Below are 26,058 nucleotides of genomic sequence, written 5' to 3' on the forward strand. Positions count from 1 at the left end.
TCAATTTTAAATAATTAATGAAAACTTGACAGTGCGATAGCAGGGAAAAATTGTCTTGTACTGAAGGAGGATAAGTCAACATTAGCACTGGGTTATTGATTAATCATCTGCCTTTATGCATGTGCACATAATCAACTCAAAAAACTGTCCATACTTCATGCAGTCAAATCCCACAGAAGCCAATAATGTGCTACTACAGATAAGTAGAAAAGCACCGGCTTAAGTATTTTTTCTTCTTCCAATGTTCAGATCTGCTTGTGACCCCAAATGAGGATTATGCGACCTTACACTAGGCTGCCTTACAGTATATTCTGTAGTACAACAAATTTCTCCTTGTCTAACTGCACAGAAGTCAAGGGAAAACAGTGTTAAAATCAATTTCTTTATTTGTGTGATACTCAATCACACCTTTTGGAGACAATACATTCCTCAAATGTTACTATGAGCCATATTTATTTTTCTCTTTTCTGGCTCACTCACACATATTTTATTGTACAAAATTATATTTACAGCAACAAAAAGCTTACATGTGTACAAAATGGCACACTGGGAAATGTGGATATCACTTGAGGGAACACAACAGAACCACCACAGAATCTTCCAGCTCACATGGATGAAGTGCCCTGTGGTACTGCTGGTAAAAAGTTGGAGTCTTCCAAAATACACTGCTAATTGGCATCAAACTCTGGCATTAGACTTTAAAAAAACAGCTAAACTAGGATACACGTCTTACGTTAATTAAACAGACAAGTCGTGTTCAAACTGGCTAGTCTTCACAAAAGATCTTTTTGTATCCTGGCTAGGCAGAGATCACATACATCAATCACACCCTAAAGCTGAATTTCATAGAAGCTGAGCACAATCCATATTTGTTTTGTTTCTGATATGTACGTGTTGGTTTTGGAAGATGTATCCACCCTTTAGTGTGCAGTCACGAAATGAACAGGATATACAACAGATAAAACCTAAGTTCATTATATGGAGAGTTGGACCACTTCCTCTTCTTCCAGTGGAAGGGCAGGGCCCTTAATTTCTAAGGTCTGCGTGACTGGAATCAACAGAATCTCTCTTCCCACTGATAGGTCAGGAACTTTGAGATAATTGGCTCCTTCAGTTGTGTAAGATCTCAACTAATACAGAAATGCAATGTTTACAGACACTCAAACGTCAACCCCTCCCCCCAAATCCCAAATGAACAAATAAAAAAAAATAATTAAAACTGTTTCTGGTAAAAGTCTTCCATAAGTCAAGGTCATGCTTCTGCGGCCTGCTGCTTATGCCTTCTCTCTCTTAGAAAGCATAGCGTGTACGTATGTCCTCTAGCTTTTTGGAGACCTCAGGTGGTGTCCTGTCCAACTCCTCAGACACATTCTTCTGTTTGTTGGGCTCCATGGAGTTAAACTGTTCACAGAGATCCCCATCAATCACATTCTATAGGAATGAGCAGAAAAAAGGACAAACTCAAGAGGGTGACAGATATGAATTCTGACTTGAGCAACACTGGATCACTTGCATATTCTTGCTCGCAAAGTTAGTCAGCAATTACAGAGACATTTAAGCAATTATTAGCTTGCCAGAAAGCCTATATGCTGTATTATAAAGCATGCTGGACGTTACAATTTCAGTAGAAATATGTGAGAGCACCATAAAAAGCAGCATGCATTCTCTTCTGTGTAGTAACACCAGTTCCATGTGTAGTAAAGCGAATGCTACATACCTGTAGAAGGTATTCTCCGAGGACAGCAGGCTGATTGTTCTCACTGATGGGTGACGTCCACGGCAGCCCCTCCAATCGGAACACTTTCTAGCAAAGTCCTTTGCTAGTCCTAGCGCGCCGATGCGCACGGCGCATGCGCGGCCGTCTTCCCGCCCGAACCGGCTCGTGCCGGCCAGTCTCATATGTAGCAAGACAAAGAGAAGGGAAGACACAACTCCAAAGGGGAGGCGGGCGGGTTTGTGAGAACAATCAGCCTGCTGTCCTCGGAGAATACCTTCTACAGGTATGTAGCATTCGCTTTCTCCGAGGACAAGCAGGCTGCTTGTTCTCACTGATGGGGTATCCCTAGCCCCCAGGCTCACTCAAAACAACAACCATGGTCAATTGGGCCTCGCAACGGTGAGGACATAACTGAGATTGACCTAAAAAATTTACCAACTAACTGAGAGTGCAGCCTGGAACAGAACAAACATGGGCCTAGAGGGGTGGAGTTGGATTCTAAACCCCGAACAGATTCTGAAGCACTGACTGCCCGAACCGACTGTCGCGTCGGGTATCCTGCTGCAGGCAGTAATGAGATGTGAATGTATGGACAGATGACCACGTCGCAGCTTTGCAAATCTCTTCAATAGTGGCTGACTTCAAGTGGGCTACCGACGCTGCCATGGCTCTAACATTATGAGCCGTGACATGACCCTCAAGAGCCAGCCCAGCCTGGGCGTAAGTGAAGGAAATGCAATCTGCTAGCCAATTGGATATGGTGCGTTTTCCCACAGCCACTCCCCTCCTGTTGGGATCAAAAGAAACAAACAATTGGGCTGACTGTCTGTTGGGCTGTGTCCGCTCCAGATAGAAGGCCAATGCTCTATTGCAGACCAATGTGTGCAGCTGACGTTCAGCAGGGCAGGAATGAGGACGGGGAAAGAATGTTGGCAAGACAATTGACTGGTTCAGATGGAACTCCGACACAACCTTTGGCAAGAACTTAGGGTGAGTGCGGAGGACTACTCTGTTATGATGAAATTTGGTGTAAGGGGCCTGGGCTACCAGGGCCTGAAGCTCACTGACTCTACGAGCTGAAGTAACTGCCACCAAGAAAATGACCTTCCAGGTCAAGTACTTCAAATGGCAGGAATCCAGTGGCTCAAAAGGAGGTTTCATCAGCTGGGTGAGAACGACATTGAGATCCCATGACACTGTAGGAGGCTTGACAGGGGGCTTTGACAAAAGCAAACCTCTCATGAAGCGAACAACTAAAGGCTGTCCTGAGATCGGCTTACCTTCCACACGGTAATGGTATGCACTGATTGCACTAAGGTGAACCCTTACAGAGTTGGTCTTGAGACCGGATTCAGACAAGTGCAGAAGGTATTCAAGCAGGGTCTGTGTAGGACAAGAACGAGGATCTAGGGCCTTGCTGTCACACCAGACGGCAAACCTTCTCCATAGAAAGAAGTAACTCCTCTTAGTGGAATCTTTCCTGGAAGCAAGCAAGATGCGAGAGACACCCTCTGACAGACCCAAAGAGGCAAAGTCTACGCTCTCAACATCCAGGCCGTGAGAGCCAGGGACCGGAGGTTGGGATGCAGAAACGCCCCTTCGTCCTGCGTGATGAGGGTCGGAAAACACTCCAATCTCCACGGTTCTTCGAAGGACAACTCCAGAAGAAGAGGGAACCAGATCTGACGCGGCCAAAAAGGAGCAATCAGAATCATGGTGCCTCGGTCTTGCTTGAGTTTCAACAAAGTCTTCCCCACCAGAGGTATGGGAGGATAAGCATACAGCAGACCCTCCCCCCAGTCCAGGAGGAAGGCATCCGATGCCAGTCTGCCGTGGGCCTGAAGCCTGGAACAGAACTGAGGGACTTTGTGGTTGGCTCGAGATGCGAAGAGATCTACCAAGGGGGTGCCCCACACCTGGAAGATCTGTCGCACTACACGGGAATTGAGCGACCACTCGTGAGGTTGCATAATCCTGCTCAACCTGTCAGCCAGACTGTTGTTTACGCCTGCCAGATATGTGGCTTGGAGCACCATGCCGTGACGGTGAGCCCAGAGCCACATGCTGACGGCTTCCTGACACAGGGGCCGAGATCCGGTGCCCCCCTGCTTGTTGACGTAGTACATGGCAACCTGGTTGTCTGTCTGAATTTGGATAATTTGGTGGGACAGCCGATCTCTGAAAGCCTTCAGAGCATTCCAGATCGCTCGTAACTCCAGAAGATTGATCTGCAGATCGCGTTCCTGGAGGGACCAGCTTCCTTGGGTGTGAAGGCCATCGACATGAGCTCCCCATCCCAGGAGAGACGCATCCGTGGTCAGCACTTTTTGTGGCTGAGGAATTTGGAAAGGGCGTCCCAGAGTCAAATTGAACCAAATTGTCCACCAATACAGGGATTCGAGAAAACTCGTGGACAGGTAGATCACGTCTTCTAGATCCCCAGCAGCCTGAAACCACTGGGAAGCTAGGGTCCATTGAGCAGATCTCATGTGAAGGCGGGCCATGGGAGTCACATGAACTGTGGAGGCAATGTGGCCCAGCAATCTCAACATCTGCCGAGCTGTGATCTGCTGGGACGCTCGCACCCGCGAGACGAGGGACAACAAGTTGTTGGCTCTCGCCTCTGGGAGATAGGCGCGAGCCGTCCGAGAATCCAGCAGAGCTCCTATGAATTCGAGTTTCTGCACTGGGAGAAGATGGGACTTTGGGTAATTTATCACAAACCCCAGTAGCTCCAGGAGGTGAATAGTCACCTGCATGGACTGCAGGGCTCCTGCCTCGGATGTGTTCTTCACCAGCCAATCGTCGAGATATGGGAACATGTGTACCCCCAGTCTGCGAAGTGCCACTGCTACTACAGCCAAGCACTTGGTGAACACTCTGGGCGCAGAGGCGAGCCCAAAGGGTAGCACACAGTACTGGAAATGACGTGTGCCCAGCTGAAATCGCAGATACTGTCTGTGAGCTGGCAGTATCGGGATGTGCGTGTAGGCGTCCTTCAAGTCCAGAGTGCATAGCCAATCGTTTTCCTGAATCATGGGGAGAAGGGTGCCCAGGGAAAGCATCCTGAACTTTTCTTTGACCAGATATTTGTTCAGGGCCCTTAGGTCTAGGATGGGACGCATCCCCCCTGTTTTCTTTTCCACAAGGAAGTACCTGGAATAGAATCCCAGCCCTTCTTGCCCGGATGGCACGGGCTCGACCGCATTGGCGCTGAGAAGGGCGGAGAGTTCCTCTGCAAGTACCTGCTTGTGCTGGAAGCTGTAAGACTGAGCTCCCGGTGGACAATTTGGAGGTTTTGAGGCCAAATTGAGGGTGTATCCTTGCCGGACTATTTGGAGAACCCACTGATCGGAGGTTATGAGAGGTCACCTTTGGTGAAAAGCTTTCAACCTCCCTCCGACTGGCAGGTCGCCCGGCACTGACACTTGGAGGTCGGCTATGCTCTGCTGGAGCCAGTCAAAAGCTCGTCCCTTGCTTTTGCTGGGGAGCCGAGGGGCCTTGCTGAGGCGCACGCTGCTGACGAGAGCGAGTGCGCTGGGGCTTAGCCTGGGCCGCAGGCTGTCGAGAAGGAGGATTGTACCTACGCTTGCCAGAAGAGTAGGGAACAGTCTTCCTTCCCCCGAAAAATCTTCTACCTGTAGAGGTAGAGGCTGAAGGCTGCCGGCGGGAGAACTTGTCGAATGCGGTGTCCCGCTGGTGGAGCTGCTCTACCACCTGCTCGACTTTTTCTCCAAAAATATTATCCGCACGGCAAGGCGAGTCCGCAATCCGCTGCTGGATTCTATTCTCCAGGTCGGAGGCACGCAGCCATGAGAGTCTGCGCATCACCACACCTTGAGCAGCGGCCCTGGACGCAACATCAAAGGTGTCATACACCCCTCTGGCCAGGAATTTTCTGCACACCTTCAGCTGCCTGACCACCTCCTGAAATGGCCTGGCTTGCTCAGGGGGGAGCTTGTCCACCAAGCCCGCCAACTGCCGCACATTGTTCCGCATGTGTATGCTCGTGTAGAGCTGGTAGGACTGAATCTTGGCCACGAGCATAGAAGAATGGTAGGCCTTCCTCCCAAAGGAGTCCAAGGTTCTAGAGTCCTTGCCCGGGGGTGCCGAAGCATGTTCTCTAGAACTCTTGGCCTTCTTTAGGGCCAAATCCACAACTCCAGAGTCATGAGGCAACTGAGTGCGCATCAGCTCTGGGTCCCCATGGATCCGGTACTGGGACTCGATCTTCTTGGGAATGTGGGGATTACTTAGAGGCTTGGTCCAGTTCGCCAGCAATGTCTTCTTGAGGACATGATGCATGGGTACTGTGGACGCTTCCTTAGGTGGAGAAGGATAGTCCAGGAGCTCAAACATTTCAGCCCTGGGCTCGTCCTCCACAACCACCGGGAAGGGGATGGCCGTAGACATCTCCCGGACAAAGGAAGCGAAAGACAGGCTCTCTGGAGGAGAAAGCTGTCTTTCAGGATAGGGAGTGGGATCGGAAGGAAGACCCTCAGACTCCTCGTCAGAGAAATATCTGATGTCTTCTTCCTCTTCCCACGAGGTCTCACCATCGGTGTCAGACACAAGTTCACAGACCTGTGTCTGCAACCGTGCCCGGCTCGACTCCGTGGAACCACGGCCACGGTGGGAGCGTCGAGAGGTGGACTCCCTCGCCCGCACCGGCGAAGCTCCCTCCGCCGACGTAGTCGGGGAGCCTTCCTGGGAGGCTACCGCATTCGGTACCACAAGCGGCACCGATGTCGGAGACCTCACCCCGGACAATGGGGCCAGCCGGCGCCTTGCTCGACGGTACCGTTGGCGCAAGCACCCCCGGTACCGGAGGGGAAGGGCGCAACAGCTCTCCCAGGATCTCTGGGAGAACGGCCCGGAGGCTCTCGTGCAGAGCGGCTGTGGAAAAAGACATGGAAGCCGATGCAGGAGTCGATGTCAGAACCTGTTCCGGGCGTGGAGGCTGTTCCGGGCTGTCCAAAGGGGAGCGCATCGACACCTCTTGAACAGAGGGAGAGCGGTCCTCTCGGTGCCGATGCTTACTGGGTGCCGACTCCCTCGGCGACCCAGAGCTCTCGGTGTCGACACGGGAAGGGGACCGGTGACGATGCTTCTTCGATTTTTTGGAACGAAGCACGTCACCGGAGCTTCCCGGCACCGACGAGGAGGACGTAGAATCCAGCCGTCTCTTCCTCGGGGCCGAGGCCGAAGAGGGTCGGTCTCGGGGGGGCTGTACCGCAGGAGCCCTCAGGGTAGGGGGAGACCCACCCGAAGGCTCACCGCCACCAGCAGGGGAATGGACAGCCCTCACCTGCACTCCAGACGAAGCACCACCGTCCGACATCAGCAGCAGACGAGGAGGTCTCGATACCACCGACACCGACGCAGCCCTCCGATGTCGCCCCGATGCAGAGGGCCGATGCCTCGATGAACTCGGGGGCGAGGATGAAGGTCCGGGTGCCGACGACGTCGAGGCAGTCGATACTCCCGGTGCCGATGCCGACGAAGAGCCCGAGAACAAAATGTTCCACTGGGCTAACCTCGCTACCTGAGTCCGCTTTTGTAAGAGGGAACACAGACTACAGGCCTGAGGGCGGTGCCCAGCCCCCAGACACTGAAGACACGACGCATGCCTGTCAGTGAGCGAGATTACCCGGGCGCACTGGGTGCACTTCTTGAAGCCGCTGGAAGACTTCGATGTCATGGGCGGAAAAATCGTGAGCCGGTTCGGGCGGGAAGACGGCCGCGCATGCGCGGTGCGCATCGGCGCCCGAGGACTAGCAAAGGACTTTGCTAGAAAGTGTTCCGATTGGAGGGGCTGCCGTGGACGTCACCCATCAGTGAGAACAAGCAGCCTGCTTGTCCTCGGAGAACACCAGTTCCATCTGTTTAACTGTCCACATTGTATTTACTTATAGGTTTATAGTCTGCAATCTCAAACTACAAAGGTTGTCCAAAATAGCTCACAAAAAATAAAAGAATATATATGTCTGTACTCATAATGCACTGTCCTGCTGTAGCAAATCTCTAAGGTTTGCCAATTGCAGTCATAATATACAGTACCTTGACTGGAAAGTAATAAGAGCGGAAGCTTAGATGGTCCCGGCCACACAGAGGAGGGTGCTCTGAACGTAGATGCATCTCCAGATGCTGGAAGAAGTCATGATCCTACAGAGGGAAAGACCAAGAGAACACAAAAAGAATTAATTCTGTCCAAGCTTTCTCCTTGCTTTCCCTTATACATAGTGCCACTTGTTTATTATTAGGATAAAGTGTAATATAGAAACAAAGTCTTACTAGTCACTCAGCTTTTCCCTCTGACAATTTTGAGGAGGAGGAAGGGAGACCCGATTGCATGGCCTACCGTAGCTATCTTTACATGCTCTCCTAAAATGATGCCATTCCTCCAATCAAGCCCAAGCCAGCCCCTTCTCCTGTTGCTGCTGAATTCCTCTGCGCCCACCCCCACCCCGCTGTTCCCACTGGTGGGGAGTAACTCCCTAAAACTTGATTGGGCTCTTTTGGAAGGCTCCCTATCACAAGAGTGACAAAGCCTACCTGTGAAGCTGCACCTGTGGAGACCATAGGCTGCACAGTCTTGGCCCAATATCCCTATAGCAGTAAGGCCTTTGCTCAGACTCAAAGTGGTTTTGTTTTATAGCTCGACTGCCCACTATATGCAGCACTGGAAAAATGTCAAAAACCACTGGGCCTGAAATCTAATGCTGCCTTGCTGTTTGCTCTTCCTTTTTTGTTTCAACTTTAATTTAATTTATTAAATTTCTTAGACAATGCTACTATATGTCTGTAGTTACTTATATAAAACTAGTAAAAAAGGCCCGTTTCCGAAACCAATGAAACGGGCGCTAGCATGTGTTTTTTTTTGTGTGTGTGTGTGTGTATGTGTCCATTTCAGGCCGGCTACAGGGGAATGCTGGAACATGCGCTGCGGGAAGCTGCGCCGTCTTTTTCCGGGTGCTCGGGGAATCCCCGAGGTGGGAGACGGCTTGCATGAGGCTGGGGATGGTTGGGCACGGCCGCTTTGGCAAAAGGGGAAGAGGAAGGGGGTGGGGAGTTACCTGTAGCTGCGTGAGAAAACGGGTATTCTTTGTTTTGTATTAATAGTTTGCATTTCTGTTGAAGAAAGAGTGGATGCCTTTTGAATGATGGAGGTGGTGCGTCGGTGTGCGGTTGTTTCGTTAGTTTGGCAGCCAGTCTCCAGCGATTCCTAGGCAGGGAAGGAGTAGGGAAACACGCTCCGCGTGTTTCCCTACTCCTCCCCCTTCCTTGGTCGCTGTTTGCTGCTGGCTGGGTCGCGGGTAATCCTTCCAGCTGGGCCGCAGCTTGTCCTGTTCGCCCAAGTCCCAGATGGTGACGGGCACATTGTTTTCCGGCTCCTCTGACTCCATGTCAAGCGATCCCAAATATAGTCTTTGCTATGGGCCCTCTGGCACTCTTCAGTACTGGCATTAGGCATTTAAAAATTTCTCCCCCATCCGCGGTCTATTTTTGCGCATACCCACAGCAGGAATATTCTTCTCTCGTTCCAGCAGTGGTTCTGTGCTCTCCGTGCTGCACAGATAATGAGCCATTCTGCTGGTGAATGCTCCTCCCTTATTGTCACATAGTTTCCTCTGATTGGTCCGTCTTACGTTGCCTAGTGTTGCCTGGGAACGGTGTTGTGATGGTCCTTTGTGTTTCAGAATGTTGAGGGTGTTTTTTCTGATTGGTCCGTCATGCGAGGGCGGGGCAGAGAGACATGGTCAGTGTTGTGGCTTCACCACCATGAATCCATGAACCCTTCAGGGAGTGACTGAGTGACTTCAGAACGTTGTCTTCAGAACGTTGAGGGTGAGTTTTATTATAGTAGATCACTTTCATAGAAACATGAAAGCAGATAAGGGCCAAATGGCCCATTCAGTCGGCCCATCCTCAGTAACCACTGTCTCCTCCTTTCCCTAAGAGATACCACATGCATATCCCATGGTTTCTTAAGTTCAGATACAGACCTTGTCTCCACGACCTTCACTGGGAGGCTACTCCATGTGTCTACCACCCTTTCTGTGAAAAAGTATTTCTTAGATTACTCCTGAGCCTAAAACCTCTTAACTTCATCCTAAGCCCTCTCACACCAGAGTTTTCCTTCATTTGAAAAAGGCTCATGTCCTGTGCATTAATGCCATGGAGGTATTTAAATGTGTCTACTATATCCCCTCTCTTCCACCCACCTTTCTTCCAGAGTATAGATACTGAGGTCTGTAAGTCTGCATCCATACACTTTATGACAGAGACCACTGACGAATTTTGCAGTCACCCTCTGGACCGACTCCATCCTGCTTATATCTTTTTGTAGGTGCGCCCAGAATTGCATAAAGTATTCTAAATGGGTCTTCACCAGAGACTTACACAAGGGCACTATCACCTCTTTGTTTCCTGCTGGTCATTCCTCTCCCTATGCACCCGAGCATCCTTCTGGCTTTGACTGTCACTTTTTCTACCTGTTTGGCCACCTTAAGATAATCAGATCTGATCACCCCCAAGTCCCGCTCTTCTTTCATACACAGAAGTACTTCACTAAATTATACCCGTTCCCTTGGATTTTTGAAATCCACGTACATGACCTGAATTTTTATGTTTTAACATTTTTATTGATGACAACATAGTACAAAGCATTCCATTCTGGCCTGAACAAAAAGGCCAACATCAAAATCCACAGTCAAACTAAGTGATAAGATCCGTCATCAAACATTTTACCAATTTTTCGCCCCACCCCCTTCTCCTCCCCTCTCCCCCTCCCCAACACGTTTATGTTTCAACAGTTTTTGCATATAGGTCAACCAAAGGTGTACAACCATTAAACTCCTATACATTACGTCAGTACTTTTAGCATACATTGGTGGAAGCCGTATAAGGTCTACAATCAACAAAGTTTTTCATGTTTCCCCCTCCCCCCCCGCCACAGTTCCCTCCTTCTTCCCCTCTCCCCCCCCCCCCACCTTCCCCCCCCCCGCCACATCAGGGACAGGACTCACTTATAAATCAGGTTATCTGAAAACAAATCACAAATGGTTAAGCAATAAACTTTTACCTTGTGGACTCAGCCCTTGTATGTATTGACCCCATATTTGCATGAAAATTTTTTTCCTTTTTGGGTTACCTCTCGCCTCTCTGGCTTCCCAGGTTGCCATTTCATGTATTTGGTTCCGCCAGTGCCAATACGCTGGTGGATCCAGGGATATCTATTTTTGTAATATGGTCTTTCGAGCCAACAGACAGACTTTGCGGCACCACAGCCTAGGTCCTTTCGCCTGTGAGCTAAATTCAGACTGTGTATCCAGCACGTAATGGTCCCACGTCCCCCTTGTTGTTAACTGTACCATTTTAATCAGGAAGCGCTGAATTTGCCTCCAGAATACACGAATACTCGGGCAAGCCCAAAAGGCATGAAATAATGTGGGAGCTTCATTGTCACACCTAGCGCATTTCGCTTCTCTGGTAGGATTCATATGTCCCCATTGTTGCCCTGAGATATAAGCACGCATTGTCACTCTATATCCACTCTCTCTGAGCCTCTCGTCTATGGTGAGCTTCGGAATGCGTCTCAGTGTGGCCCCGACATCCCAGTTTCCCAAATGCCCCCCCCCCCCGAGTCCTGTTCCCACTTGCGTTTGATGTACCCTAAATCTTTGGTGGGGCCCCTCTTCACCAGAGCACGGGTTATAGTTGACACTGACATCCCTACCACCTCCAAGGCCTGAAAAAAATTTTGTTATCTGTTCGCCAATTTTCAATCATAGTGTGTTTTGATTGAGGCTCAAAATGTAATGTTTGACTTGTACATATGCAAAATGATCCCCCTATGCACTTCCCATCTTATTTTGCAAATCCTCATATTTGATGATATCTCCTTCTTTACTAACCAAATGTTCCACCTTAGTGATCCCTTGTACCTCCCACCTATAAAAGGCCAGGTTTGTTTGTCCAGGTTCAAAACTCGGGTTCCCTCTAATCGTTAAGAGTTCTGATGTTTCTGGCGTGCCCCCCATAGTCCTAATAAATGTCTTCCATGCCTTACGCATAGGTTGCAGCAAGTGACAGTGTTTGAATGGTATCGGAATTTGTCCCTGGTCTAAATGCAACAGTGTAACGACATTGTATGGGGTAAAGTATTCCCGTTCCAACTCCAATGGCGTAAATGCATTGGAATGGCCAACCCAATCTCCTATGTGTCTAAGTAGACATGCTTGATTATATGCGGCTAAGTCTGGCATTCCCAAGTCCCCACTGTTCCATCCTCCCTTCATTACTTTAGCATGTATTTGAGGTTTCTTTTTTGCCCAGCAAAACCTGCTGAGAATTCTGTTTATGTGTGCGAGATCTTTGTTTTTCAGGCGCAGGGGCAATGTCTGCAGGAGATACAACCATTTTGGGAATATCACCATACGTATTAAGTTTATCCTGCCATTCAGAGATAGTGGCAGGCCCTCCCAACTGCATAGCCGGCGTCTTGTTCCCTCTAATAAGACATTAATATTTAAGTCATGTAGCTTCTCTAGTTCCACAGTCATGTGAATTCCCAGATACTTAAATGATCCCTCTGCCCAACTCAAAGGGAAATCCTGGTCCCAGGATTTTCTCACTGCCCCAGATGAGGCTAGTGCTTCTGATTTAGTCAGGTTCAAGCTCAACCCTGTGTAGTCCCCATATTCTTTTAGAGTCTCCATTAACACTGAAAACGATTTCTGGGGGTCTGTGATCAGTACCAAAAGGTCATCGGCAAAAGCTGCTATTTTGAATTCGGCCTGACCCATGTGCACTCCTTGTATCGCCGGGCTAGCTACAATGTCCCGGATCAGTGGGTCTAGTGACAGGACAAACAATAATGGCGACAAAGGGCAACCCTGTCGTGTTCCCCTATGTATTGGGAATTCCGCCGATTCCATCCCATTGACTCTTATCCGCGCTTTGGGCTCGTGGTAAAGGGCCAGCACTGCTGATACAAATCTACCGCCAAATCCGTATTTCTCTAGTGTGGAGAATAGGAATGTGCAGTGGACCTTATCGAACGCCTTTTCGGCGTCGAAACTAATCAGAAGGGCTGGCGTATCCTCATATTTCCTTCTCTCTAAGGCCCCTATGATTTTCCGTAAGTTCTTAGCTATTACTCTACCTTCTACGAATCCGGTTTGGGCTTCGTGTATTAATTTTGGCAGGACCTTTTTCATGCGATTGGCCATTATTTTCGCAAGTAGTTTAATTTCCACATTCAGAAGGGAAATTGGACGGTATGATTCCACATTTTGTGGATCCCTGCCTGGTTTTGGTAGCACCACTAATCGTGCAAGGGACAGACCCTCCGGAGGTTGTTCCATGTCTATTATTTTGTTGTAGTAATTGGTTAACGTCGGGGCAATATGGTCGCCTAATAACTTGTAAAATTCTATGCGTAGACCGTCTGGGCCAGGTGCCTTTAGCAGCTTCCCTTGTTTTATACCCAGTGTCACCTCCTCCACCGTAATTGGCAGGTTTAATTGATCTTTGTCTTGTTGGTTAAGGGCCGGTACTTCTAGATTATTTAAATATAGAGATTCCAGTAATCCCTGTTACCTTGGTTTCGCATAAAGGGTACTGTAATATTTGGCGAAGGCCTCACATATCTTCTCCGCTTTCTGTTCCATTCTCCCATGTTCTCCCTTCACTTGTAAGACCTGTCTCTTGTTCCCTTTCGGGGCGGCCAATCGTGCTAACAGGCGTCCCGCCTTGTTCCCAAATTTGTGTAATTGAAATTTATAATAGGTTTGAGACTTCGTGGCCCGCTGGTGTAACAACATGTTTAGTGTGGTCTGGAGTTCTAGGAGATTAGTACGGTGGCTCTCGGCATGTGTTCTGCCATAGGTCTGGCGGACCTTACATATTAATTTACTTAACCTTATTATTTCTTTGTTGCGGGCTGACCTGATTATTTCCCCAAGCAGCACTGCCTTCGCTGCTTCCCAATATAAGAGAGGGTTCTCTGTGTGTGTTTGATTCAGTACAGCATAGTCCTCCCATCACTCTTTTAACTTAGCTTTAAATTTCTCATCTCCCACTAGATCTAACGGGAACTGCCATGAGTTCCCCTGGGGTTTCTGCTCTCCCCATTCTCATTCGAGACACACCCAGGCATGGTCTGAAATCGTGTAGGGCCCTATGCGCGTGTCCGTAACCTTATCAAGCATATTTTCTGGTATGAGTATATAATCTATTTGTGCTTGGGAAGCATGTGCTCGCGCATGATGGGTATAATCTCTGTCACTGGGATGTAATACCCTCCACACATCTATGAGTTCTAACAACTGTCCTAATCTTTGCAGACCTTTATGGGATGCCACCGAGTCACTTCTCTTACCCTGCGTACTATCCACCGAGGCATCCCATACCGTATTGAAGTCTCCCCCCACCAGTACCTGCTCCCCCTGATATGAGAGCAGGCGTTGTAACAAGTGGTTGTAAAATTGCTTATCATAGTGATTGGGGGCATACACATTGCATATTAATATTTTTCGGCCCATGATTTCCAATTCCACCAGTACATATCGGCCTTTGGTGTCTGCCTCAAGGGGGCGCGCCACTGCTGGCAGTCCCTTGCGGATTAACACCGCCAACCCTCCTTTCTTCCCTTGTTCTCCCGCCGAGACACATTCCTCCACCCACCATGTTTTAAGTTTTGCGTGTTCCTCTTGGCTAAGATGTGTTTCTTGCAATAGGGCAATATCTACTTTGTTTCTATGTAGGTGCTGTAAGATTTTTGTTCTCTTTATTAGCGAGCTGATCCCACCCACATTCCAAGTGACAAGTCTAACCATAATCTACAGGCAGGCCTGTTTGCTGTTGCGGTTCTCTTAAAACATGTATTTTTCTCAGGGTGGTGACCCAGCCTGCACCCCCCCCCCCCCAAAAACCAACTTGAATGTCCCTCCTGTTTCTGTCCCAATTGGCGTTTCACTCCCCCCCCCACTCTGATTGATCTTGATCCACTTTATCCCTTCCTTTCCCCTACCCCCTCCCACCCCTCCTGTATTCTGCCCCTCCCTCCCACCTCCATTCCCCTGTTTGGTGCTCCCCCACATGGGAACAGATCACTTTTCCCGCCTCCCGACCTCCCTCCCTTATGTGCAGTGCTATTGCGGCCCTGTGGGCCCCAGCCCCTAACCCATCCTTCCATTCACCCATCCTTCCCGACAAACAATCTCCAACAAACATTGTACCCTACTAACACGTCCACTTGACCCGTTCATCCCGCTCCCCTCTCTGAATATATTACAAATTAAAACTTATATACAGTTAACCTGACTTCTGGTTTGGAGAAGCTCCATACTACTATATTCTATGCGGTCCGGGTCTTCAAGCGTGGGTGTTCCACTATCCAATCAGTCCTGTCTGGATTCCAGGGTTATCCAACCCTGCCCGGGCCAATCCAAGTGATTTGTAACATGCAGGTGTTCAGACCTCCTTGGCTCCTCAATCTAAACAAGCTATTGTAGCTTCCAACGTCCCGAGCCAGCTAGGGGTTTGCGGTAGGCCTCAACATTTTAGTCCATGAGTGCCCCAGCCAGGCCAGTCCTTACTTTAACAACTGAAGTCCATATGTCCATGAAAACTCCCTCTGATCAGGAATCCATCGTTGTCTCGGTCTCCTCAGTTCGGGGTGTCATTCCCGTTGCTTCCCAATCCGTCTGCTTCAATCTTGGCCACAAAATTTTTTGCCTCCTCTACCGCATTAAACATATATGTTGTTCCCTTGTGAGTGATCTTCAGTTGGGCTGGGTACAGCAAATTGAATCTAATCTTCCGATTAAACAATGCAGTGCATATCGGGGAGAAAGCCCGTCTCCTCCCCGCTACCCCGCCGAGTAATCTTGAAAACACAGGATTCTTTTTTGCTCATAAAGCAATACATTATTCTTTCCTAGAGGCTTGTAGAATGTATTGCTTGTGATTAAAGTTTAAGATTTTCATGATGAGCACTCAGGGCTTGTTGCTGTTATCCGTCCGGATATCGAGCCGGTGGGCTCTCTCCACTCTCAAGGGTCCCAGGCGTGCAGGGAAATCCACTCTGGCTGTGAGCCAGCGTTCTAGTTCTTCAATTAAGTCTTTGCCTCCCATGGCCTCCGGAAGCCCCACCAGACGCAAATTATTGCGTCTGGATCGATTTTCCAGCTCTTCCAGCTTTTGCTCTAGGGCCTCAATTAGTTTTTTTGCTGTTTTTTGCTCGGCTTCTACTTCCTGTAGCTTGTCTTCCACCACCCCCGTTCGTGTCTGGCAGGCCACACATTCTCTCATCAGTTCATCCATGCGTGCATGCAGCTTCTCCAAAGTCGCGTCGATGGGCGCGAAGCGTCTTTCTAAAAGCTCCTCCATAACAGCGGACATCTCCGCAGTTATCTCCGCCACCCACGATGAAGGAGCAGTGTTGTTTGGTACGCCGGGCGGGGACGCCATCTTGGGTTCTGCTTGTTTTTGCCACAGCTTGTCCTTCTGGGCAGATTTCGTTGCCATTCCCTGCTCCTGCCGTCCGATTGCCGCTTGTAAAGATCTCGTCTGCGTTCCGGTATGTTTTATTATATGTTTTAAGTCCACTATCGGCTTGTTATTTCTGGGAGGGAGGATCTGGGAGGGAGGATCGAGGTCGGAGAGCTCTTCAATTGCGTCTGCTCTCCGCCATGGCGTCACGTGATCCTCCTGAATTTTTAAGCATTAAATCTTAGTTGCCAATTACTGGATCATTCTTCAATATCTCTCCTCATGCTATCCACATCCTCTGGGGTGTTCAATCTATTACAGAATTTGGTATCACCTGCAAAGAGACAAACCTTACCAGACAGTCCTTCCACAATATCACTCGTAAAAATGTTAGACAGCTGGCCCAAGGACAGATCCCTGCGGTACACCGCTGATAACAGCCTTTTACTTGGAGCAAACTCCATTTACCACTAGCCTCTGTCTCCTTCCATTTAACCAGTTTTTAACCCAGTCAGTCACTTTAGGTACAATACTGAGGGCACTCAGTTTATTTATCAGTCACATGTGTGGAACCATGTCAAAGGCTTTGCTAAAATCCAAGTATACCACATCTAGTACCCCTCCCACTTCTGTTTGGTTATCCAGTCAAAGAAATCAGTCAGATTTATCTGACAAGACCTGCTGCTAGAGAAACCATGCTGCCTTGGGTCCTGCAATCCATTAGATTCAAGAAACCTCACAATCATCTGCTTTAGAAGTATTTCCAATAGTTTACTCACCACTGAGGTCAGACTGACAGGTCTGAAAATCCCTACCTCCTCCTTACTTCCGTTCTTGTGCAGAGGGACCACATTCGCCCTTCTCCAGTCCTTCGGGACCACTCCAGACTCTAAAGAAGCATTGAAGAGGCTAGACAACAGAGCCACCAGAACTTCTCTGAGTTTCTTAAGTACCCTCGGGTATATCCCATCGGGCCCCATCGCTTAGTCTATTTACAGTTTAGTTAGCTCCTCAAGAACACAGTCTTCTGAGAATCAGTCCTGGTCTACCTTACATCCATCCCCATTAGCATTTGTTTTCTGTGGTCCTACCCCTTGCCTTTCATCCATGAACACAGAACAGAAATAACTGTTAAGCAGTTCAGCTTTATCCTTATCAGCTTCTACATATTCCTCTCTTTCACCCTCACAATGCCATTTTGGCACTTCCTTCTATCACTTACATATCTAAAAAATGTCTTGTCCCCCAATTTTACTGTATTGGCTATCTTTTCTTCCATTTGCATCTCTGCTTTCAAGACAACTTTTCCAGCTACTCTTAGCTTTTACAGATATTTTTGCCTTTCTTCCTCTTTCTGATGTGTCGTAATTTATGAAGGCTAATTTGTTTTCCCATACTTTTTCAGCTACTATGTTTGAGAACCAAAGTGGCCTTGTTTTCCTCTTACTTTTATGTACTTTTCTAAAATAAAGGTTTGTCACCTCTAAAATAGCTCCCTTTCAGTTTAGCCCATTGATGTTCTACTTCCCTTAGCTGTTCACATCCAATTAAGTCTTCCTTGAGATATTACCCATCTTGGTAAAGTTAGTTCTTTTGAAGTCTAGGACCTTCAATCTTAGAACATAGAACATAAAAGTAGTCATACTGGGTTCATACCAATGATTCATCTAGCCCAGTATCCTGTGTTCCAAACTGTGGCCAAGCCAGGTCACAAGTACCTGGCAGAAACCCAAATCGTGGCAACACTCCATACTACAAATCTCAGGACAAGCAGTTGCTTCCCATGTCTGTCTCAATCGCAGACTATGGACTTTTCCTCCAGGAATTTGTCCAAGCCTTTTTTTAAACCCAGGTATGCTAACCGCTGTTACCACCTCCTCTGGCAAAGAGTTCCAGAGCTTAACTATTCATTGTGTGAAAAAATATTTCCTCATTTTTGTTTTAAAAGTATTTCAATGTAATGTGTGGTGGCCGCAGCTCAGGCAAAGAAAGGTGGGGTAGCAGTATTAGTCAAAAAAGGAATAGCAGAGGAAGTAAAGCCCATTTTGATAGACTCGGAGGGCAGAAACCTACTCGTAGAGGTAGTCGTAAATCACCAGAAGCTACTCATTTATAACATGCATGCCCCTAATCAATATGATTAAAAATTCTATCAAGTTGTAATTAACCTTCTTATTCAGCATCAGCACAAGTGGTGGGAGGGGATTTCAATGCAGCTTAGGACCCTCTCCTCGATAGATCCTCAGCTGGATGCGCCGCTTCATATCACTCTAACAAGGGTATGCTCCTCATGGGCCAATTATTGGACCTAGTGGACGTCTGGCGGGTGTTGCACCCGCTGGATAGGGACTACATCCGTCTCTTACGAGCGCATTCCACTCAGGCCTGAATAGACTATCGCCTAGTTTTGCGGCAGATATTTGGAGTTGTCCTTAAGGCAGATATAGGACCCTACCTTATTTCAGATCATGCATGGGTATGGATGGACTGGGGAATGGGTCCTGTGGACACTAGAAGTTGAAAATGAGTATTCCCGCTTGATCTAGATAAAGACCCTGCCTTTAGAGAAAAACTCCTAAAATGTTGGAAATCTTACGGGTTTCACAATACGGTACATGTAGCGGATCCCCTATTGTACTGGGAAGCCGTGAAGGCGGTGCTATGGGGTGAAATTATAAGTTACTCTCATTTCGTTAAAACCGCACGAGATAGAGAGATCCTCAGACTGGGCTCACAACTTTGTAGAGCCAGGAAGCAATTTGGATTGACCCATGCAGAGGCTCAAACAACATATGTTAGATCTCCAAGTGACACTGAATGAGCTTCTGCATGGCGTGTCCTTAAATCTCAAACATATTACCGCTATATTCTTTATAGGCATGGCAATAAGGCAGGACGTTTACTAGCCCGACTAATTTGACCTGAGGGGGCGCTCAAAGAATTATAACAATTCGGGATGATAGAGAGTCTGCACTCACTCGGACAAAGACACGTGTGATATTTTTTATAATTATTATAGGCAACTTTATGCCTCGCCTCCGAATCAGGGCCTTCCTGGGAAGTTGTACATCAATAATGTGTCTCTCCCTTCTCTTAGTCAGGCTGATAAGGACTTCTTAAACACACCGAAACAAGAGGAGGAGGTTGCATTAGTGATAACTTGTAGCCCCCTCCTTAAGGCTCCAGGACCTGATGGGTTCAGAGCCGAGATTTATAAGCTTATGAGTACAGAAATTATACCCCCGATCACCAGCTTCTTGAATAAAATTGTTTACATGGAATCACTACCTCCTATTCTTGTGCAAATCATCGTCTTACCTAAACTGGGTAAGGATCCATCGAAGTCAGAGTCCTATCGCCCTATATCTCTCCTGAACTTTGAAGCCAAATTGCTTGCGAAAATTTTGGCGAATCCTTTAGCTTGATTCTTGCCAAGTCTTCTACATGATGCGCAAGTAGACTTTATTGAGGGCAGATCTATGACAAAGAACCTAAGGAAAATCCTGGCCTTGTTGGAATATGGTTGCTGGCGCAACACAAAGTAGTTGCTTATTAGCTTCGACGCTGAAAAGGCCTTTGACTGGGTCCATTGGAAATGTATTTGACTCCTTGGAGGCATATGGGTTCTCAGGGCGTTTTATCTTGGCTATCAGAGCACTCTATTGCTCTCCTTGCACTAGAGTGTTGGTTAACGGGGTGGAGTCCCAGGTCTTTCCTATACTAAAAGGGAAAAGGAAGGTGCCCCCTGTTGCCCCTTCTCTTTGTGTTGTCATTAGACCCTCTTATCTGGGATATTGTGGCAAAATATTCCTCTGGATTAGTGGAATCCAGATAGGCTCCCACTGTTTCAAGATTGCAGCTTTTGCAGATGATCTTTTAGTACATCTTACAAACCCGCAGGAATTGCTCCCAGTGCTGCTTGATACGTTTCGGGAATATTGTGATTAAGCAGGGTTCTGACTGGACAGCCAAATTGGAGGCATTATCACCGTCTCCACAGGTTAAGCAATTGTGGGGCCAGGACTTTCTTCTATGATGGGTGGATAACTCTTTTAAATACCTGGGTACTATGGATGCTGCGCTATAGAAATGATTTGTAGTAGTAGTAGTCTTATCCTTGTATCATATTAATATTGCAGCTCTCCTGGAAGATTCTAAAAGACAACTGGAGAATTGGAGGGGCCTCCCGGTCTTGTTGGTGGGCAGGGTGTGTCTCTTGAAAACAATCCTGTTCCCCAGGTGGTTATATGTCCTGCAGATGTTACCCCTTCGTATATTGCATAAGGATCTAATAACCATCTATAAGCTTTTCAGCTGCTTTTATTTGGCTTGCAAAACAACAAAACAAAAATCCATTTAGCCTTTATGATGGGCAGCTGGAAACAGGGGGGCCTGGGACTTCCCAATCTGTACTTATATAATCAGGCATGCCTACTGCGCCACTTGGGAGACTGGTTTGGTCACTCTCAGATATTTACACCTACAGAATCAGAATGGTCATACTTTGCTCCTTATAACTTCTTTTCACTGCTGCACCATAAACCCAGTCAGATACCTTGACATTTAAGAAATTGTGTATTACTTAGATCTATGAGAGAGGTGTGGAAGGTGTTGGTGAGGAAATTGGGGAGAAATCCTATTAACTCTGATCAGTTATCTATTCGAGGCAACGTTGCTTTTGAACCAGGGTTGGATAACTCTACTTTTACTACTTGGGAGCAAAAGGGGCTCACGATGTTAGAATACTTGTTGGTGGGGGAGGGAGACTTGATTACATTCACAGCATTACAGTCCCGGATAGGGGTCATGTGGGGGAACTGCTTTGTGTATGCCCAGGTTAAGCATTATACTGCATCTCTGGACAAGTCACTTTTGGGGTGTCATTTAAGGTCCCGCGTAAGACAATTTTTCCAAGAGAAATTAAATGGGGAACCGTTGGTATCGGGACTAAAAAGATCCCTTGTCAAAAGAGAGCCTCACCTGATCTTCTGTTTACTGTCCAATAACCAATACCTAATCCGCACAAAAACCTTACCTCCTATCCCATGACTCTATTTTTCTCAGAAGTCTCTCATGAGGAACTTTATCAAAGCTTTCTGAAAATCTAGATACACTATATCAATTGGCTCACCTTTATCCACATGTTTATTCACGCCTTCAAAGAAATGAAGCAAACTGGTAAGGCAATATTTCTCTTGGCTGAAACCACGCTGAATCTGTCCCATTAAACCATGTTTGTCTATGTGTTCTATAATTTTATTCTTTATAATAGTTTCCACTATTTTGCACGGCTCTGACGTCAGGCTTACCGGTCTATAATTTCCCGGATCACCCCTAGAAGCTTTTTTAAAAATCGGCGTCAACATTGGTCACCCTCCATCTTCAGGTACTACTGACGATTTTAACAACAGGTTACATATTACTAACAGCAGATCAGCAATTTCATGCTTGAGTTCTTTGAGTACCCTTGGATGTATGCCATCTGGTCCAGGTGATTTACTACTCTTTAAATTGTCAATTTGGCTCAGTACATCTTCCAGGTTCACCAATATTTCTTTCAATTCCTCTGCATCATCATCCTTGAAAACCATTCCAGTACAGGCAGATCTCTTACATCTTCTTCTGTAAAGCCCTCTCCTCCTCTGTCTTAATATTGAACCACACCAGGGACACCACCTTGCAGGGGTGGAGGGGCTTCCGTGTTTCAATGACTCAGAGGGCTATGCTGAAGGGTTACCCATATCAGACAGACCTCTGAGGAGAAACCAGACAAAGAGTGTCCCAAACTGGAGGATCCAAGATAGCGTCGAGGGAGAATGTACGTTAGTTGAGTTCCCGTTTTACACCAGAATACCTGAAGTAGGCGCGCTCCCCAGAGAATGGGGAAGAGAAAAGGCAAAGCCGTGGTGGTGTCCTCCTCGAACACGGCTGGGGTTCCCAACACTTCTCAGCCTACTTTGGAGAGATTCGGGGCCATAACGTCGGGGATATCGGTTCCTGCTTCGGGGAACAGCCAAATCTCAGTGGAGAGGGAGTGACTTTGAGTCCCCATGCTGGCACGACCCCTCCAAGACCCGGAAACAGTAACACTTCGCTATGGAGGTCAACAGTGGAAACGCCCGAAGTGGGTTAGGATTTTCACGTGACCCGAGGAGATCCTGGCGCATCGACTCTGGATAATAAACCAACTGGGGGAATGGAGAGTGAGCTCTTCCCCCCGAAGATATCTGGAGCGGTTTCTGTGGAGAAATTGGATCTGGTGAAGCCAACAATGTCAAAATGGATGTACAATGGGAAGTGCTGCAGATGTTTAAAATTTTTCAGGAATAAACATGTGAGTTAAAGAATTTATATTAATACTTATCTAACAAAGTGGAAGTCCAAGATATAAAAATAGAGACTGACTATGGAAATGGTTTCTCTACGAAAATCAGTTAATTTGGTAATGAAGGACAGCCATGTTTCTTGTAAAAATTGGAATTTCTGGAGAACCAATTAAGGAAAAATAACTTGAGAATGATAAGTTTTCCTATAACATCCTATATATTAGCTACTGAACTGTTGAAGAAATATTTCTCTGATATTTTGCAAATACCTTCTGATAGCCATCCTCTGGTGTCTAAAGTGATTTATATTTCCCTTAAAATTTTCTTTATCAGAGAAAAGAGATGTGAACTTAACTGACATTTTGGAAAATTCAGAAATTACAGATAGAGTTATATTATTAGTGACTTTCGCCTTTGATTTAGATAGGAACAATGTTTTGAAATTGTATTACCTAAAGTGACTGACTGGGTTAAAAACTGGTTAAATGAATATATTTCCTGACATATCAAGGGAATCGCAGACTAGGAGGCGTGAATTCTTGGTTTTTAAGCTAGGAATCATTGCCCTGGGTGGGACCTTCCTAGTGCAATTTCCTTGTAAGTGTTTTATTTCCTTATTACTTATTTGTTGAACCTAAGAAATTACAAGAGTTTGTGGAGTTGAAAGAACAGATGAAGAACCCTCTGCAGCAACTTCCTTTAGTTACCACTGTACTGGCTGCAATTACCGATTAACCTTCCTCCCTCAGAAAATGTGAATTGTAAGATTAACCATTTTGAGTTTTTCTTATTTTCTTTGAGATTGTTTTCCTGATCTTGGATCTCCCAATTGTGGACAATTATATAATATATATTGTTGAGAGAAAATGTTTTCTTTTTCCTTTATATTAATTTCTGTTTTTCCTTACATTTATGTGATAAATGTGAATGTAATTAAGTAAAATGATAAATAAAAAAAATTAAAAGAAAAAAGAAACACTTTCCCCATTTGTAAGCACCAGGTCTAGAACAGCTTCTTCCCGCGTGGGTTCTGTTACCAACTGCTGGAACAATTTTTCCTGTACAGAATCCAAGATCTCTTTGCTTCTAGACGACTCCACAGCAGGGATGCCCCAATTGACGCCTGGTATATTCAAATCACCTATCAGTAGTACTTCCCCTTTTCTAGCTATCTTGTGGATTTCTTCAATTATATTCTCTGTCCATTTCTTCTGAATATGAAGGAGGCTTGTATGTTAGATCAATGTAAATACATTTTTAATTCCCTCTTTCTGGATTAACCCACAGTGCTTCTTACTTACCCTATATGTTCTGCAATTCTGTCATTTTAATATTATTCTTAACATATAATGCCACTCCTCCACCCCTTTTCCTACCCTGTCCTTCCTGAATAGCCAGGTATTACTATATCCCAGTCATGGTTCTCCGTGAACCATGTCTCCATGACTGCCACTAAATCCAAGTTGGCTTCTATCATTACAGCCTCTAGATCTAGACATTTGTTTCGTGTACTACAGGCATTGGTATACAAAGCTCTCCAGATATTACTCTTTCTCCATTTCTATAAACTTATTAGATGCCTTACATTCCTGAGGGTTATTAATGACTTTGGGGTTTTTCTCACCCATCCCCAGTAAAGCGAATGCTACATACCTGTAGAAGGTATTCTCCGAGGACAGCAGGCTGATTGTTCTCACTGATGGGTGACGTCCACGGCAGCCCCTCCAATCGGAACACTTTACTAGCAAAGGACTTTGCTAGTCCTCGCGCGCTCATGCGCACCGCGCATGCGCGGCCGTCTTCCCGCCCGAACCGGCTCGTGTTCGTCAGTCCCATAAGTAGCAAAACAAAGCAAGGGAAGACACAACTCCAATGGGGAGGCGGGCGGGTTTGTGAGAACAATCAGCCTGCTGTCCTCGGAGAATACCTTCTACAGGTATGTAGCATTCGCTTTCTCCGAGGACAAGCAGGCTGCTTGTTCTCACTGATGGGGTATCCCTAGCCCCCAAGCTCACTCAAAACAACAACCATGGTCAATTGGGCCTCGCAACGGCGAGGACATAACTGAGATTGACCTAAAAAATTTACCAACTAACTGAGAGTGCAGCCTGGAACAGGGCCCTCGGGGGGTGGAGTTGGATCCTACAGCCCAAACAGGTTCTGAAGAACTGACTGCCCGAACCGACTGTCGCGTCGGGTATCCTGCTGCAGGCAGTAATGAGATGTGAATGTGTGGACAGATGACCACGTCACAGCTTTGCAAATTTCTTCAATAGAGGCTGACTTCAAGTGGGCTACCGATGCTGCCATGGCTCTAACATTATGAGCCGTGACATGACCCTCAAGAGCCAGCCCAGCCTGGGCGTAAGTGAAGGAAATGCAATCTGCTAGCCAATTGGATATGGTGCGTTTCCCCACAGCCACTCCCCTCCTATTGGGATCAAATGAAACAAACAATTGGGCGGACTGTCTGTTGGGCTGTGTCCGCTCCAGGTAGAAGGCCAATGCTCTCTTGCAGTCCAATGTGTGCAGCTGATGTTCAGCAGGGCAGGAATGAGGACGGGGAAAGAATGTTGGCAAGACAATTGACTGGTTCAGATGGAACTCTGACACAACCTTTGGCAAGAACTTAGGGTGAGTGCGGAGGACTACTCTGTTATGATGAAATTTGGTGTAAGGGGCCTGGGCTACCAGGGCCTGAAGCTCACTGACTCTACGAGCTGAAGTAACTGCCACCAAGAAAATGACCTTCCAGGTCAAGTACTTCAGATGGCAGGAATTCAGTGGCTCAAACGGAGGTTTCATCAGCTGGGTGAGAACGACATTGAGATCCCATGACACTATAGGAGGCTTGACAGGGGGCTTTGACAAAAGCAAACCTCTCATGAAGCGAACAACTAAAGGCTGTCCTGAGATCGGCTTACCTTCCACACGGTAATGGTATGCACTGATTGCACTAAGGTGAACCCTTACAGAGTTGGTCTTGAGACCAGACTCAGACAAGTGCAGAAGGTATTCAAGCAGGGTCTGTGTAGGACAAGAGCGAGGATCTAGGGCCTTGCTGTCACACCAGACGGCAAACCTCCTCCAAAGAAAGAAGTAACTCCTCTTAGTGGAATCTTTCCTGGAAGCAAGCAAGATACGGGAGACACCCTCTGACAGACCCAAAGAGGCAAAGTCTACGCTCTCAACATCCAGGCCGTGAGAGCCAGGGACAGGAGGTTGGGATGCAGAAGCGCCCCTTCGTCCTGTGTGATGAGGGTCGGAAAACACTCCAATCTCCACGGTTCTTCGGAGGACAATTCCAGAAGAAGAGGGAACCAGATCTGACGCGGCCAAAAAGGAGCAATCAGAATCATGGTGCCTCGGTCTTGCTTGAGTTTCAACAAAGTGTTCCCCACCAGAGGTATGGGAGGATAAGCATACAGCAGACCCTCCCCCCAATCCAGGAGGAAGGCATCCGATGCCAGTCTGCCGTGGGCCTGAAGCCTGGAACAGAACTGAGGGACTTTGTGG

At 47.2% G+C, this 26,058-nt stretch overlaps 1 protein-coding gene across 1 annotated transcript in view; it reads right to left on the minus strand.

The window, feature by feature from the left end:
* Window positions 1-368: 368 nt before the first annotated feature.
* Window positions 369-26,058, minus strand: part of LOC115470428 (splicing factor 3B subunit 3) — a 210,377-nt gene continuing 184,687 nt past the window's right edge. Inside the window, exons 16-17 of the mRNA XM_030203606.1 lie at window positions 7,778-7,882; window positions 369-1,431 (exon numbers count right to left, since the gene is read on the minus strand). Of these exons, the coding sequence (XP_030059466.1) occupies window positions 1,291-1,431; window positions 7,778-7,882 (246 nt within the window). The 3' untranslated portion in view covers window positions 369-1,290. The remainder of the gene's footprint in view (window positions 1,432-7,777; window positions 7,883-26,058) is intronic.

This window comes from Microcaecilia unicolor, chromosome 5 (assembly GCF_901765095.1).
Source record: "Microcaecilia unicolor chromosome 5, aMicUni1.1, whole genome shotgun sequence".
In the NCBI taxonomy this organism is placed as follows: Eukaryota; Metazoa; Chordata; class Amphibia; order Gymnophiona; family Siphonopidae; genus Microcaecilia; species Microcaecilia unicolor.